Source organism: Aotus nancymaae, unplaced genomic scaffold (assembly GCF_030222135.1).
Source record: "Aotus nancymaae isolate 86718 unplaced genomic scaffold, 86718_ANA_hifiasm-v0.15.2.pri h1tg000029l, whole genome shotgun sequence".
Classification (NCBI taxonomy): Eukaryota; Metazoa; Chordata; class Mammalia; order Primates; family Aotidae; genus Aotus; species Aotus nancymaae.
Window position 1 is genome coordinate 92,380,957 of NW_026988442.1, and position 15,870 is coordinate 92,396,826.

At 45.2% G+C, this 15,870-nt stretch overlaps 1 protein-coding gene and 1 pseudogene across 1 annotated transcript in view; one reads left to right on the forward strand and one right to left on the reverse strand.

Moving 5' to 3' along the window:
• The first annotated feature begins 1,037 nt into the window (after window positions 1–1,037).
• On the forward strand, window positions 1,038–2,580 carry LOC105723989 (pyruvate kinase PKM-like; annotated as a pseudogene).
• A 2,613-nt stretch (window positions 2,581–5,193) lies between these two features.
• ERCC3 (ERCC excision repair 3, TFIIH core complex helicase subunit) overlaps window positions 5,194–15,870 on the reverse strand; it is a 36,370-nt gene continuing 25,693 nt past the window's right edge. The window contains exons 13-15 of the mRNA XM_012462330.2: window positions 9,038–9,156; window positions 7,156–7,308; window positions 5,194–5,637 (exon numbers count right to left, since the gene is read on the reverse strand). Of these exons, the coding sequence (XP_012317753.1) occupies window positions 5,506–5,637; window positions 7,156–7,308; window positions 9,038–9,156 (404 nt within the window). The 3' untranslated portion in view covers window positions 5,194–5,505. The remainder of the gene's footprint in view (window positions 5,638–7,155; window positions 7,309–9,037; window positions 9,157–15,870) is intronic.

The following is a 15,870-nucleotide window of genomic DNA, read 5'->3' on the forward strand; positions in this document are numbered from 1 at the left end:
TGGCATATTTCTTAAGATAATCCCTAAGCATTGCATATTTTTTATGATATTGTAAATGGTATTTTTGTTTCAACTTCCAAATGTTTGTTGCTAAGTATATACAAAGATAATTTATATATATATATATATATATATATATATTTTTTTTTTTTTTTGACAACGGAGTTTTGCTCTTGTTTCCCAGGCTGGAGTGCAATGGTGCGATCTCAACTCACTGCAACCTCTGCTTCCTGATTTCAAGCAACTCCTCCACCTTAGCCTCCCTAGTAGCTAGGATTACAGGCACCCGCCACCACACCCAGCTAATTTTTTTTTCTTTTTTGTATTTCTAGTAAAGATGGGGTTTCACTATGTTGGCTGGGCTGGTCTCGAACTCCTGACCTTAGGTGATTACAGACATGAGCCACCGTGTCCCACCAATTGATTTTTAAAATATATCAATATTGTGTTCTGCGATTTGTATTCGTCCTTCCTCCACCCTTTTGTTCTATCTGGTCCCTTGACGGATTATATGAAGCCCACCCAAGTTGGTGGGGATGAATCTGCTTTACTCAGTCTTCAGCTTCAAATGCTCCTCGTTCCTGGGAACACCCCCCCAGACACACCAAAAAAAATGACCTGTCATCCCTTAACTCAGCTGACACCTAAAATTAACTACCACCTTTTCCAAATATTTGAGGGTTTCCCAGACTCTACTGATTTTTAACCTACTTCCACTGTGGGCGCAGAATACAGCTTGAATGGCTTAAATACTTTCCAATGTATTAGGACTTGTAGGGCCTGAAATTGATTCTATCTTGGCAATTGATATGTGTATTTGAAAAGAATGCTTATACTGCTGTTACTCAGTATTCTGTAAATGTCAATTAGGTCAAGTTTGTTAATAGTATTGTTCAAGTCGGCACAGCAGCTGCGCATCCTGGGGCTCCTGACCTCCTCCCATTTGCAGTGTAGCCTAAGTTGGTCAGCACCGGAGGACCTCAGCAGCCACGTCAAAGCCCCACAGTGAAGCTGGGACTGCCTTCATTCAGACCCAGCAGCTACATGCAGCCATGGCTGACACATTCCTGGAGCACATGTGCCACCTGGACATTGACTCACCGCCCATCACAGACTGGAACACTGGCGTCATCTGTACCATTGGCTCAGCTTCACGGTCAGTGCAGATGTTGAAGGAGATGATTAAGTCTGGAATGAATGTGGCTCATCTGAACTTCTCTCATGGAACTCACGAGCACCACATGGAGACCATCAAGAACGTGCGCGCAGCCACGGAAAGCTTTGCTTCTGACCCCATCCTCTACCGGCCCGTTGCTGTGGCTCTGGACGTAAAGGACCTGAGATCCAAACTGGCCTCATCAAGGGCAGCGGCATCGCAGAGGTGGAGCTGAAGAAGGGATCCCCTCTCAAAATCGCGCTGGATAACGCCTACATGGAAAAGTGTGACGAGAACATCCTGTGGCCGGACTACAACATCTGCAAGGTGGTGGAAGTGGGCAGCAAGATCTACGTGATGACGGGCTTATTTCTCTCCAGGTGAAACAGAAAGATGCTGACTTCCCGGTGACAGAGGCGGAAAATGGTGGCTCCTTGGGCAGCAAGATGTGTGTGAACCTTCCTGGGGCTGCTGTGACTTGCCTGCTGTGTCAGAGGACATCCAGGACCTGAAGTTTGGGGTCGAGAGGGATGTCAATATGGTGTTTGCGTCATTCATCCGCAAGGCATCTGATGTCCATGAAGTGAGGAAGGTCCTGGGAGAGAAGGGGAAGAACATCAAGGTAATCAGCAAAATCGAGAATCATGAGGGGATTCGGAGGTTTGATGAAATCCTGGAGGCCAGTGATGGGATCATGGCGGCTCGTGGTGATCCAGGCATTGCGATTCCAGCAGTGAAGGTCTTCCTTGCTCAGAAGATGATGATTGGGTGGTGCAGCCGAGCTGGGAAGCCTGTCATCTGTGCCACTCAGATGCTGGAGAGCATGATCAAGAAGCCCCGCCCCACCCGGGCTGAGGGCAGTGATGTGGCCAATGCAGTCCTGGATGGAGCCGACTGCATTATGCTGTCTGGAGACCCAGCCAAAGGAGACTGTCCTCTGGAGGCCGTGCGCATGGAGCACCTGACTGCCCGCGAGGCAGAGGCCGCCATCTACCACTTTCAATTATTTGAGGAACTCTACTACCTGGCGCCTATTACCAGTCACCCCACAGAAGCCACCGTCGTGGGTGCCGTGGAGGCCTCCTTCAGGCCCTCCTTATGGCTGCAGTGGGCCATAATCGTCCTCACCAAGTCTGGCGTTCTGCTCACCAGGTGGCCAGATACCGCCCACGTGCCCCTATCATTGCTATGACATGGAATCCCCAGACAGCTAGTTAGGCCTACCTGAACTGTGGCATCTTCCCTGTGCTGTGCAAGGACCCAGTCCAGGAGGCCTGGGCTGAGGATGTGGACCTCTGGGTGAACTTGCCCATGAATGTTGACAAGGCCCGAGGCTTCCTCAAGGAGATGTGGCCATTGTGCTGACCGGGTGGCACCCCAGCTCCGGCTTCACCACCACCATGCATGTTGTTCCTGTGCCGTGATGGACTCCAGAGCCCCTCCTCCAGCCCCTGCCCCATCCTCTTCCCCCAACCCAGCCAATTAGGCCAGCAACGCTCATAGAGCTCACTCTGGGCTGTAGTGTGGCACTGGTGGGCTGGGACACCGGAGAAGATAAACGCCTCGCTGAAACATGGCTGTTTACAGCCTGCTCTGGTGGGACAGCCCAGAGCCTGGCTGCCCATCATGTGACCCCACCCAGTCAAGGGAAGGAGGAGGAATGCCGGACTGGAGGCCACAGGAGCCAGATGGCAAGAGGGTGACAGCTTCCTTTCCTGTGTGTACTCTGTTCAGTCCCTTTAGAAAATGGATGCCCAGAGGACTCCCAACCATCTGGGGTCAGCAAACAGCCAGCAAGAGTTAGGGGCCTTAAGCGCACAGAGCAGTTGTTCTATTTAAGCCGACTCTGGCCCTGGCCCTTACTTGCTTCCCTCACCCCCGGGGCCTCCGCAGTTCGCATCTGTCCCCGCCCTCCATCCAGCTGTCCTGCAGCAAACACTCCACCTTCCGTTTTCCCCCACTACTGCAGCACCTCCGGGCCTGTTGCCATGGAGCCTACCTGTCAATAAACAACAGCTGACAAAAATAAATAGTTTTGTTCAAGTCTTCTGTATCTTCACTGATTTTGATCTACTTCTTCTAGAAATCTACAGAAAGCTTTCCTAGAACTGAGTTTAGCATATCTAAAAACTGAATGGTATCTAAAAACTGAAAAATAAAAACAAATTATATTTTTATATACTAACAGACATTTGGAAATTTAGATGAAAACTTGTTACATGATGTCAAATAAAAATCTGGACCTTAAGTTTACAGAACAGGCAATGTTAAGAAAAATAAGAAAAAAAATCTGGACTTGGTAAAGGGAGACTTTATTTGAAAGGATTGTTGCAAAGTGGTGGGGTGGTGTACAATTACAACAGGGAGAAGGCGCTGAGTATGAGGTCTGTCTGTCTCGGAGTTAAGTAATCGGGTTTTCTTTTATAGGGAGGGGGAGACAAGTAAAAGACAGGAAGTGAGATGAAGGGGGTGGCATGGTAGGACGGATCAATCAGTGACTTACTCTGAGTGCAGTCTATTCTCAGGAGCGGGTGGAGGAATGAGCCCAAGTTCAGGGGTCTGGGGGTAGGCGAGAATCTAAACCAAAGTGTGGTTCACAAGCATTTTCTTCCCATGATCAGTGGGGACAAGCGGTTTAGCTAATTTACGAGGCAACGAATGGGCATCTGGAAGGCCTGCGTCTGGCCTTGTCTGGAGTCTACAAGGTGGGGTATCCATGGGTCATACCAGGAAGGATGGTTCTCTGCAGTAAGCTATTTTCCAGAACACCAAGGACAAGGGATTCCTTTAAATGTATCTATTTCCTAGGATCACAGGACACAGGTAAAATTCAACATTGTCAATAGACAAGAAAACAAGGGCCAGAAATGTGAAATACAGGAAGCGCTCGGTATTATTTGAGGATTTCAAGTGTAAAGGCATGACAGGAGGCAAGACTGAAAATAATATCGGTTACAGTCAAGTTTGAACATTTGCGTGCCAATCCATCGGGGTTACAGGATAGGTGAGTCTGCGGGCTGAAGCGCGCACCTCAAGTGGGGCTGCTCAGGCCCTCTCCTTCTAGCGAGGGCCCCGGTGCCAGCTTCTAGGGTTTGCGCTGGTAAGAGTGGCTAGATGCCTGGTAGCACCAGCTACTGACCAGATTATGAGAGTGTGTTTGTCACCAAGGTCTCAGCTCAGAGAAGTGGAATGTAGGGCAGGTGGCTCTTGCTTCGAAGCCCCCTGATAAAAGAAGTATTAGGTTGGTGCAAAGGTAATGGCAAAAGCCGCAAAAAACCTCCCGTCTGTGGCTGCATCACGGAGAGCAGCAGACCTGTGCTGGAGCTGAGGCCAGGAAGCTGCTGCCGAGCTGTGGGGATGGGCAGGGACTCCACTTGGAAGCCTTATGTAGCCAGGGTTTCAACACTCCCCAAGCGTGAGCGCTGCTTCCTGTTAGAGTGAGCTCCTCCTCAGAATCACAAGTCTTTCTGCAAGGTGGCTATGCCTCGTGCATGCCTTCCTTTCAAGAAGCAATCCTGCCTGACCTGTCTTTCCTCAACACCTTTGCCTTCAGACCAGGAACAGAACAGCCCAAAGCCATTAAAAATAAAGGAAGTAGCAACTCAACACCCAAGGGCACTAAACTGCCATTAGAAGAGAAATCCAGCCTCTTGACAATACCTAAAAACATACTTTTGAGGGAGAAATAACTGACCTGGAAGGCCTACATGATGTGGGTGTCTACCTCGGACAAGCTGTAGGAACAGCTGTGACCACCAGAACAGCAGGAAGCTGAGGGGCTGAAGCCCCAGTCTGAATCCACCAGGCTAAGCTGTGAGCAGGGACCACAGTCAACTACGCAGGCTCTGCCCTCTGGCTGGATCACCCTTCACATTTCCCCAGGCGTTTCCTGCCAACGCTTCCTCTATCTCAGCGTGCTCACTAGGGATGGGCTCCGACTTACTCCTCTGAGCTTGCTACAAAGTAGGGCTTTGATGGAGGGTGGTCAGACATTACCCATGCCCAGGACAAAGCATAAAAACACTTCCACGATGAAGAATAGTTCAATGGTCCTTTGTTTATTCAGAACAGTAAGATAAATATACCTTAAATATTGCAATTTTTTATATACAGAAATGACCCCACTCCCCAACAAGTTTGAAAACACAAAAAAATATCATCTTCTCCTCCTTTATAAAACCCTAGATGACCCACGAAGGCAAAGCCAAGCCCTTGATGCATTTTCCTCAGCACAGTTGGGCCAACACTGGAGGTTAAGTCAAGGAGGTGAAGGAAACTATTTCACCGAAGACCCCTTTCTGACGAGGGTGCCAAGGGCCTGGTCTTGAACAAAGCACCCCGCCTAGGCTTCATTTCCTGAAGCGCTTGAAAAGCGGGTGCACGTGTTTGCTGGGCGCCTTGCTCCGCGATGAGTGGTATTCCATGTACACAGTGTCGTCGGCCCCGGACATAGAGCTCATGGTGCCAAAGCGCCGAGACGCCTGCCGGGAAGGGGAGGACCAGCCCATGTTAGTCTCCAGAAGAAAAGACACTCCTTTTATAATATTTATAACCACAGCAAACTAAGACTTACATCAATTTAATACTTATTTTTAATAATATTTACAGAGCCCTTACTGTGTCTCAGGCATTCTTCTAAGCATTTTACATGCACTGTCTTCTCTAATCCTCAAAACTACTATAATCCATACCTTAAAGAGGAGGAAACTGAGACAGAGGGTAAGTAACTTGTCCAAGATCACACAGCTCTTAAGGAGACGGGACTTGAACCCAGGTAGCCTAGCTTCGGACTCTGTTCTACCATAATGCTACAGTGCCTCACTTAACACCTTTCCAACACATTGTTTTTTTTTTTTTTTTTGAGAGAGAAACAGGTCTTGATATGTTGACCATACTGGTCTCAAACTCCTGGACTCAACTGATCCTCCCGCCTAGTCCTCCCCAAGTGCTAGGATTACAGACATGAGCCACCATGCCTGGCCTGAACAGAATTTTTTAACAGGGCAGAAGTCCCTTAAAATCTCCTGAGAGACCACTATGAGGCTCTGAATCAAGTGGAAGGACAGAAAGCCCTGGGCTTGACTCTTGGCTCCACCTGTCCCTGAGTAACCCTGGGGCAAGTAATTAATGTCTGCACCTCAATGACCTCATCTGCAAAATGGGATAACCACATCCATGTTGATATTTCTTATCCTCTTAGCAGAATGAACCAGACATCTCCTTAGAACCAGTGAGAGCAGGGCGCATCCCTGGGTTCCCATGGAGCATGCCCCCTGGGTGGGGGGACAAAGGCCTTAGGCTGGAGGGAGGGCAGCCCCTCCCCAGGGACAGCTGCTTCCTTGCCTTGGCCCAGAAGTTGCTCACCTTCTGGCTCTAATGGCAACTGCATTTCAAAAGCACCTCAATGACGGCACGTGCCTCCTCGGACAGGCCTGATAAAGAACTCTCCACAATGATGCTCCAATTAGAGCATATTTGTAGAATAAATGACAGGTTGAGTATTTTCAGAGAACTCTCAATTTTTCTAAGTAAGTGCTGAAGCTACCACAAGAGTTGACCCTCAAAGCTGTCTTACGGGCTAGGAGGCTCAGCTTTATCCCTGAGGAGGAACCAGAGGAGAACCGTGTGCCCACGGCCAGGGATGGCAGCCCTGTGTGTGGGAACTATGTGCCTCCAGCCCATCACGCTCCCTCCAATCACCACCAAGGTGGGCTGGGGTCACCTGCTTGCCATCCTGGGCTTCAGCATCAAGATCTGACAAATACCCATATAAGCAAAGCAGGAGACCAGTCCCAGCCCCTGTGAGCTCCCCTGCAGGCAACAGTTCAAGGGGCACACACCAAAAGAGCAGCAAGGGTTGTTTCTAGTCATCAATTCCATGTTTTCCAACATTTTCAAAAAAATCCCATGGACGATCCAGGAAGGACTACACGTGTGTGTCTACAAATGTTGTCCTGTGGGAGTGCTGACACCCGGCGCCTCCTCACCCATTTACTCACCTGGCTGGATCTGGAGCCAAATTCCCCAGCCACCACCTCCTCCTCAGCGTCCAGGTCAGTGGCTGCCAGAACTTTCTGTAAGAGCTGCTGCTGCTCTTCTTTTGTCGAAAATGCCAAGTCTTCCTCCTCCATACCGGCAAGCTTCGTGATCACCTGCGAAGCCCAAGCCGGCAGACATGCTCCCTTCTGCTCTCTCTCCCCTGGCCCTACTCTGCCTTCTCCTGGGTCTACCTGCTCTGGTCACTTCCCTCCCCAGGCCCAGCCACACCGTGGTGGCCAACAATGGAGAGCTGCTCCCTAGCATTCCAGAGACCAGTGTCAGCAGCCACCTTTAATAGGGAGCTTGACTAATGATCTCAAGACCAGAGAGACGCAAGAATTTCAGAGAAACCTGCTCCCAGCACAGAGCATCTAAATGATCATGTACGGAAGATGAACAGGAAGAATCTTAGTGATTTGAAAAGGCTTCTTCGGGTAGCTTTCACATCTTGGAGCAGCCAAAAGAAGGGACAAGAGACTGGAGGGCATAGGCTGTGGCCCTTCGAGAAGGTCCCTGGCATCTGCTGTGCTCAGCAGCTGGGGCTTCCAGCAGGAATAAGCACATAAAAATGACAGGGTATCAAGAAGATATTTACAGAGCTTCTCTGAAAGAGTAAGAACAGCATGGTGGAGACTAGGTTTTCATGTCTACGGGGATAACTTACTATGAGGCTCCTCTATCTCTGCAGAAAGCGTGGGCTGATTATGTAAAGGGAACTCTCCCTCCAAATTCTCATGTTAACTAAAGGAAAATTCCTAGAAATAAGGATCTGAGTTCTGGTGGCCAGGTATCCAGAGTACAGACAACGTGCACATCTGCCCAGGGCCCAACCACTCCAGGTCATGACTCTGGGAACTCCAACCACTCCTCCTCAACAGGCAGCACCGAGGACACAGCTCCAACCAACACAAACTGCTCCGGCATGGGATTGTGCCTTTTTGTCGAGGTCACCTTCCAAATAATTCAGAGCAGCTCTTTCTGATTTACCCTCACAGCTCAGCAGGAATCAGGAGGTAGGAATGCTATTACCAGCGGGATTTTTATGGGTGGATAAAAGGGTCACAATGCAAATCCTCCAAAAACTGGGCTCAAAACCCAAGCATCTTGTCCTCTAGGCCAGCATGAGGTCTGAAAAATGCCACTACCTGTAGCTAAAAGAGGGGAGGCCAGACAACCCTGTCCTCCTAAGGCCAACAATGCATAGAGACACATTGAAAATGTACCTCAGAAGCAGCCTGCAGTCTTTTGCAATCAAGAACCTGGGAGTCTCATGTTCTAGGGATGTCCTTTTAGTGGACCATAAAGGGAATTTAATTCCCCTGTTTCTAGAACCCTCCATCTAGCTCCAAAATATAAAGCCCTTCTGGACATAAATACTGACATAAATATAATGTCTGTGTAACAGGAAAGAGAGCAAATGCCTAAGCCAATGAAAGCTAGCCAAAGCTTTACAATTCCCAATTATTAAAATACCTGATTTGCAGTACAGGGATGGCTCTGATGTCTGGGAGCCAAAGTGAGGCACACTAAGGCCTGAAGCTTACCAGCTGATGAAAAGAAGAACTCTCCTAGCCACCTGGAAAGGCATCCCTGAGAAAGCAACCCGGCAGGGCTCACACTCACACTGGCCATAGTACCTTAGCACCTCAGTCCTGCCAGGACGGCACACTTTCCACAGCTGCCCTCAGCAATTCATGCAGAGACAAAGGGAGTCTGAGGCAAGGTCTCTAATCCCCTAATGCTTGGTGCCTGCCTGCTGACAATGGCCCTCACTTCTCCTGGAGGCCAGCGTACCAAGAAGGCCTTGGTCCTAGTCTAACCCAAGGCCATATGGATACGTACCTTGAAGCTATAACCTTGATCCACCAAGAATCTCTGCCGCTTGGTTGAGTAAGCCATTTCCTGTGTGTCCTGGGATACCAGTGAGTAGAAAAAGGCATTGTACTCCTCTGCAACCATCCCTGCAGGGAAAAGTGAGAAAAGGCAAGAAAGAAGACAACATTAGCCATTCGAATGCCAAGAGCTAAGGGTCCCGGGCTCAAAAGCAAGCACTGCAGTGGGAAAGCCCTGCCCTTGGGGTTACCACCTCAACTTGGCATGGGATTGCATTAAAATTAAGAAGACTTTTATGCTTCCAAGGACACTTTCAAGAAAGTGAAAAGACAATCCACAGAATAAAAAAATATTAGAAAAGCATATATCTGATATGGCATTTGTATCTAGATTATATAAAGAGCTATTGAAACTCAACAAGACAAATTAATTATAAAATGGACAAAGAATATGAACAGATTATTTCTCCAAAGACAATATAAAAACAGCCAATGAGCACATGAAAAGATGCTCCACACCATTAATCACCAGGGAACTGCAACTCGAAACCACAATGAGATATCACCTCACCATCACAAGGACGGCTAGAACCAAAAAAGCAGGTAAGTAAAATTGTTGCCAAGGATGTGGGAAAACTAGAACCCTCATGCACTGCTGCTGAGAACATAAATTACATGGCTGATGTGGAAAACAGTGTGGCAGTTCATCAAAATGTTAAACACAATGTTATAACCATACAACCTAGCAATTCCACTTCCAGGCATAAATCCAAGAGAAATGAAACTATATCCACACAACATTTTGTACATGAATTTCATAGCAGAATTCTTCTAAGAGCCAAAAAGTGGAAACAGCCCAAATGTCCATCAACAGAGGTATGGATAAATAAAATGTGGTGTGTCCATGGAATCGAATATTATTTGGCAATAAAAAAGAATGAAGTAGTGACAGATGCCACAATAATCTTTTTGAAAACTTTATGCTGCCAGGTGTGGTGGCTCACACCCGTCATCCCAGCACTCTGGGAGGCCAAGGCGGGCGTGGGTCACTCGAGGTCAGGAGTTCCAGACCATCCTGGCCAACATGGTGAAACCCTGTCTCTACTAAAAATACAAAAATTAGCCAGGCATGGTGGCTCACACCTGTAATCCCAGCTACTCAGGAGCTGAGGCAAGGGAATCCCTTGAAGCTGCGAGGTGGTGGTTGCAGTAAGCCAAGATCACACCACTGCACTCCAGCCTAGGAGGTAGAGCAACACTCTGTCTCAAAAAAAAACAAAGAGGAAAAAAGGAAAGAAAACATTATGCTAGGTGAAAAGAACCAGTCACAGAGGGCCCCAAATGGTTTGATTCCATGAACATGAAATGTCCAGGAAAGGCCTATAGACATGAGAGTAGATTAGGGGCTGCCTAGGGCTGGGGGCTGGGAACAAGAGGAAATTAGGAGTGGATGAGGGTTTCTTTCGGGAGCTTACAAGAATATTCTAAACATGAATTGTGACATGACAGTTGCACAACTTTGTGAATACAGTCTTAGGTTTTCTTTGAGGATCTTTACTGAGGTCTTACATTTAAGTCTTTAATCCGTTATGAGTTAACTTTTGTATGTGGCATAGGCAGGGGTCCAATTTCATTCTTCTGCATCCAGTCAGTCAGTTTCCCCAGCACCACTTATTGAATAGGGAGAACTTTCCCCACTGCATATTTTTGCTCATTTTGTTGAACATCATTTGGCTCCAAGGTATGGCATTATTTCTGGGCTATTTATTCTGTTCCATTGGTCTGTGTCTGCTTTTGTACCAGTACCATGCTGTTTTGCTTACTGTAAGCCCCGTGGCATAGTTTGAAGTTGGATAATGTGAGGCCTTTGGCTTTGTTCCTTTTGCCTAGTATCTGCTTTCGCTATTCAGATGCTTTTGTGGTTCTAGATGAATTTTATAAATTTTTTTCTAATTCTGTGAAAAATAATGTGGGCAATTTGATAGCAATAGTGTCAAATCTGCAGATTGTTTTGGGCGGTCTGGCAATTTTAATTACATTGCTTCTTCCAATCCACGAGCATATGTTTTTCCATTTGTTTCTGTCACCTATGATTTATTTCAGCACTATTCTGCAGTTATTCCTAGGTTTTGTCTTCTGTTTTTACAGCTATTGTAAATTGAATTGTGTTCTTGATTTGGCGCTCAGCTTGAATATTACTGGTGTATAGAAGTGCTACCGATTGTTGTACATTGATTTTGAATCCTAAAACTTTACTCAAGGTGCTTACCAGGTTTAGGAGCCTTTTAGTGGAGTCTTTAGGGTTTTCTAGGTATACAATTACATCATTAGGGAAGACAAATAATTTAACTTCCTTTTTTCCTATCTGGATGCCTTTTATTTCTTTATCTTGCTAGACTGCTCTGGGTGGAACTTTGTGTTGAATAGGAGTGGTGAGGGTGGGCTCTTTGTCTTGTTCCAGTTCTTAAAGGGAATGCGTCCATGCGTCCAGCTTTTGCTTGTTTAGTATGTGGGTTTGTCACAGATGGCTTTTATTATTGTGAGATATGTTCCTTCCATGCTGTTTGTTGAGGGTTTTTTTTTTTTTTAGGACCCTTAATATGTTTCAAAAAGATTCATGTATAGGGGCTTTAAGAACCTCCCAAGTAAGCATATTCCATAGCTTTGGGTTATAGTTTGAACCTCCAAGCAAAGTGACCAGTGAGGGACAATCTCACTAAGGATTTTTTTTTTTTTTTGAAAGAAAGAAAGAAAAAGAATAAAGAAGAAGAGGAAAAAGGAAGAGAAAGAGAGAGAATGGGAGTATTGCTTTCTTGCCCAGGCTAGAATGCAGTTTAGTAATGGGTATTGAAAACCTCTTTTATACCAATAATTATACTTGATGTAAACAGGAAGGAATAAGGGAAGAAAATAACAAACAAGCAGCCAACCAATATTTCATTTAAACCTATGAAATGCTATGCAATTACTGAGGAGTGATTTACTTCCAATTATGTAGTCACTTTTGGAATAGGTGAGGTGGTAATGTATGTTTTATGTATTTGAAGTGGAGAGTTCTATAAATGTTTATTAAGTTTACTTGTTCTGGGTCTGAGTTCAAGTCCTGGATGTCCTTGTTAATTTTCTGTCTTGTTGATCTATAAAATCGTTAGCTCTTCTTGTTACATTGATCCTTTTGCCATTATGTAATGTCCTTCTTTGCCTCTTTTGCTCTTTGTTACTTTAAAGTCTACTTTATCCGAGGCGAGAATTGCATCTCCTGCTTTTTGTTTATTTTTACTCTCTGATTGGTTGATAAATCTTCCTCCTTCTCTTTGTTTTGAGTCTTTGTGTATCGTTGCATGTGAGATGGGTCTGGATGCAGCATAGCAATGGGTTTTGGCTTTTTATCCAATTAGAACATATATATAACTTTAATACTAGCATTTGATGCTAGCTGGCTGTTTTGCCCATTAGTTAGTGTAAATTTTTCATTGTGTTAATGTTCTTTTCTTTTTGATATATTTTTGGAAAGGCTGATATTGGTTGTTCCTTTATATGTATAGTGCTTCTTTCAGAAGCTCTTGTAAAGCAGGCCTGGTGGTGGTGAACTCTCTAAGTACTTGTTTGTTCACAAAGGATTTAATTTTTCCTTCGCTCATAAAGCTTAGTTTGGCTGGATAGGAAATTCTGGGTTGAAAGTTCTTTTCTTTAAGGATGTTAAATATTGGTCCCCACTCTTTTCTGGCTTGTAGGGTTTCTGCTGAGAGATCTGCTGTAAGTCTGATAGGTTTCCCTTTATGGGTAACCTGACCTTTCTCTCTGGCTGCCCTTAGTATTTTCTCCTTCATTTCAACCCTAATAAATCTGGCAATTATGTGCCTTGGGGTTGGTCTTCTTGAAGAATATCTTTGTGGTGTTCTCTGTATTACCTGGAGTTGAATATTACCCTGCCTTGCCAGGTTGGGAAAATTTTCCTGAATGATATCCTGAAGAGTATTGTCCAACTTGGATTCATTCTCTTCATCACATTCAGGTACACCTATCAAACGTAAATTAGGTCGTTTCACATAGTCCCATATTTCCTGGAGACTTTGCTCATTCCTTTTCATCCTTTTTTCTCCAATCTTGTCTTCTCGTTTCGTTTCACTGAGCTGGTTCTCGACTTCTGATGTCCTTTCTTCTACGTGATCAATTCGACTGTTTAAACTTGTGCATGCTTCACGAAGTTCTCGTGTTGTGTTTTTCAGCTCCATCAATTCACTTATATTCCTCTCTAAATTGTCCATTCTCGTTAACATTTCGTCAAACCTTTTTTCAAGGTTCTTAGTTTCTTTGCATTGGGTTAGAACAAGTTCTTTTAATTCACAGAAGTTTCTTATCACTCACGTTTTGAAGCCTGCTTCTGTTATTGGAACACATTCGTAATCTATTAAGCCTTGTTCCGTTACTGATGAGGAATTGCGATCCCCTGTAGAGGGAGAGGCATTCTGATTTTGAGTATTCTCTGCCTTTTTACGCTGATTTCTTCCTTTCATTATATATTTATCTGTCTGTTGTCTTTGTAATTACCGACTTTCTAACTAGGTCTCTGAGCAGACGTCCAACTTTTTGATTCCCAGCGCCGAAATCCGAGCAGTCCACTGCGCCGGTCAAAACAGCGGTGCCAAGATTGATGGTGCTTTTCTGCCCGGGAATCTCCGGACTCTGCACCAAAAACTGGTGCGCTAAGGCACCAGCAAAATCGCCACGCCAGCCACAAGAGCCGCCCTGGCGACACGTGGGGCTCCTCCGCTGGGAATCTCCTGGTCCGTGAGCAACCAACATTCGTCCGAAAGTGTGGCGTCCTCTAGCTCCCTGCGCCTTCACTGGGAGCCAGGAGCCCGAGCTGCCAGTGATCAGCCATCCCGGATCTCTCTCCCTAACGGATTTTTTGTTGAGGGTTTTTATCATGAAGGAATGTTGAATTTTATCAAAAGCTTTTTGATATTAGGATGACTTCATTTTTAATTGTTTATGTGGTGAATCACATTTCTTGATTTGCACGTTAACCAACCTTGCATTCCAGAAATAAAGTCTATTTGATTGTGAATTAACTTTCTGATATGCTGCTGGATTTGGATGGTCAGCATTTTGTTACAGATTTTTGCGTCTATGTTCATCAGGAATACTGGCCTGTAGTTTTCTTTTTTCATTGTGTCTTTGCCAGATTTTGGTATCAGGATGATATTGGTTTCACAGTATGAGTTAGGGAGAAGTCCCTCCTCCTCAATTTCTTTGAATAGTTTCAAAAGAATGGATACCAGCTGTTCTTTGTATATCTGGTAGCGTTCACCTGTGAATACATCTGGTTCAGGACTTTTTTGGTTGAGATATATATATGTGTATGTACACATACATACACACACACACACGGAGTCTCATTCTGTCGTCCAGGCTGGAGTGCAGTGGCATGATCTTAGCTCACTGCAACCTCCTAGGTTCAAGCAATTCTGCCTCACCTCCCTTGTGGCTGGGATTACAGGCACATGCCACCATGCCCAGCTAACTTTGTATTTTTAGTAGAGATGGGGTTTTACCATGTTGGTCAGGCTGGTCTCGAACTCCTAACCTCAGGTTATTATCCACCCGCCTCGTCCTCCCAAAGTGCTGGGATTAGGGGCATGAGCCACCACGGCCAGGGTCATATTTTTTTTTAAATTACTGATTCCATCTCTAAACTCCTTATTGATCTGTTCAGGGTTTCAATTAACTCCTGATTCAATCTTGGGAAGCTGTGTGTTTCCAGAAATTTATCCATTTCCTCTAGATTTACTAGTTTGTGTGATAGGTATTTCTAAGTCTCTGAGAATCTTTCATATTTCTGGGGATCAGCTGTGATATCACCTTTGTCATTTCTGATTGTGCTTATTCGGATCTTCTCGTTTTTCGTTAATCTAATAGCAGTCCACTGATCCTACTAATCTTTTCAAAGAACCAGCTTTTTGTTTCATTGAACTTCTGTATTGTTTTGGGGTCTGAATTTAATTCAGTTCTGCACTGATTTTACTTATTTCTTTTGGGATTAGCTTGTCCTTATTTTTCTAGTTCCTTCAGGTGCAATGTCAAATTGTTAATTTGAGATCTATCTTCTCAATGTAGGTGTTTAGTGCTATAAATTTTCCTCTTAACATTAGCTTTGCTGCACCCCAGAAATCTGGTATGTTGCATCTCTGTTTTCATTTGTTTCAAATAATGTTTTATTTCTGCCTTGATTTCATTGTTTATCCAAAAGTCATTCAGGACTAAGTTGTTTAGTTTCCACGTAATCGTGTGGGTTTTTTTCTTGCTTTTATTTAGAGATGGGGGCTCACTGTGTTGCCCAGGATGGTCTTAAACTCCTGAGTTCAAATCATCCTTGCACTTTGGGAGGCCAAAGTGCTGGGATTAAAGGCGTGAGCCACTGTGCCTGGCCAATTGTGTGGTTTTGAGAGTTCCTCCTGGTACTGATTTCTACCTTTATTCCACTGTGGTCCAAGAATATGCTTGGTATGATTTCGACTTTTTTGAATTTACTGAGACATTTAATAAAGTCAACCATAAAGTCTCACGTTGCTTTATGGTCAAACACGTGATTAATCTTAAAGAGTATGCTCTGGGGGCAGATGAGAAGAATGTATACTCTGTGGTTGTTGGGTAGTGTATTATGTAGATGCCTATTCGGTCCAATTGGTCAAGTGTCCAATTTAAGTCCAGAATTTGTTAGTTTTCTGCCTCTATAATCTGTCTAATGCTGTCAGTGGGGTGTCAAAGTCTCCTACCATTATTGTATGGCTGTCTAAGCCTTTTGCTAAATCTAGAAATACTTGTTTTATGAATCTGGGT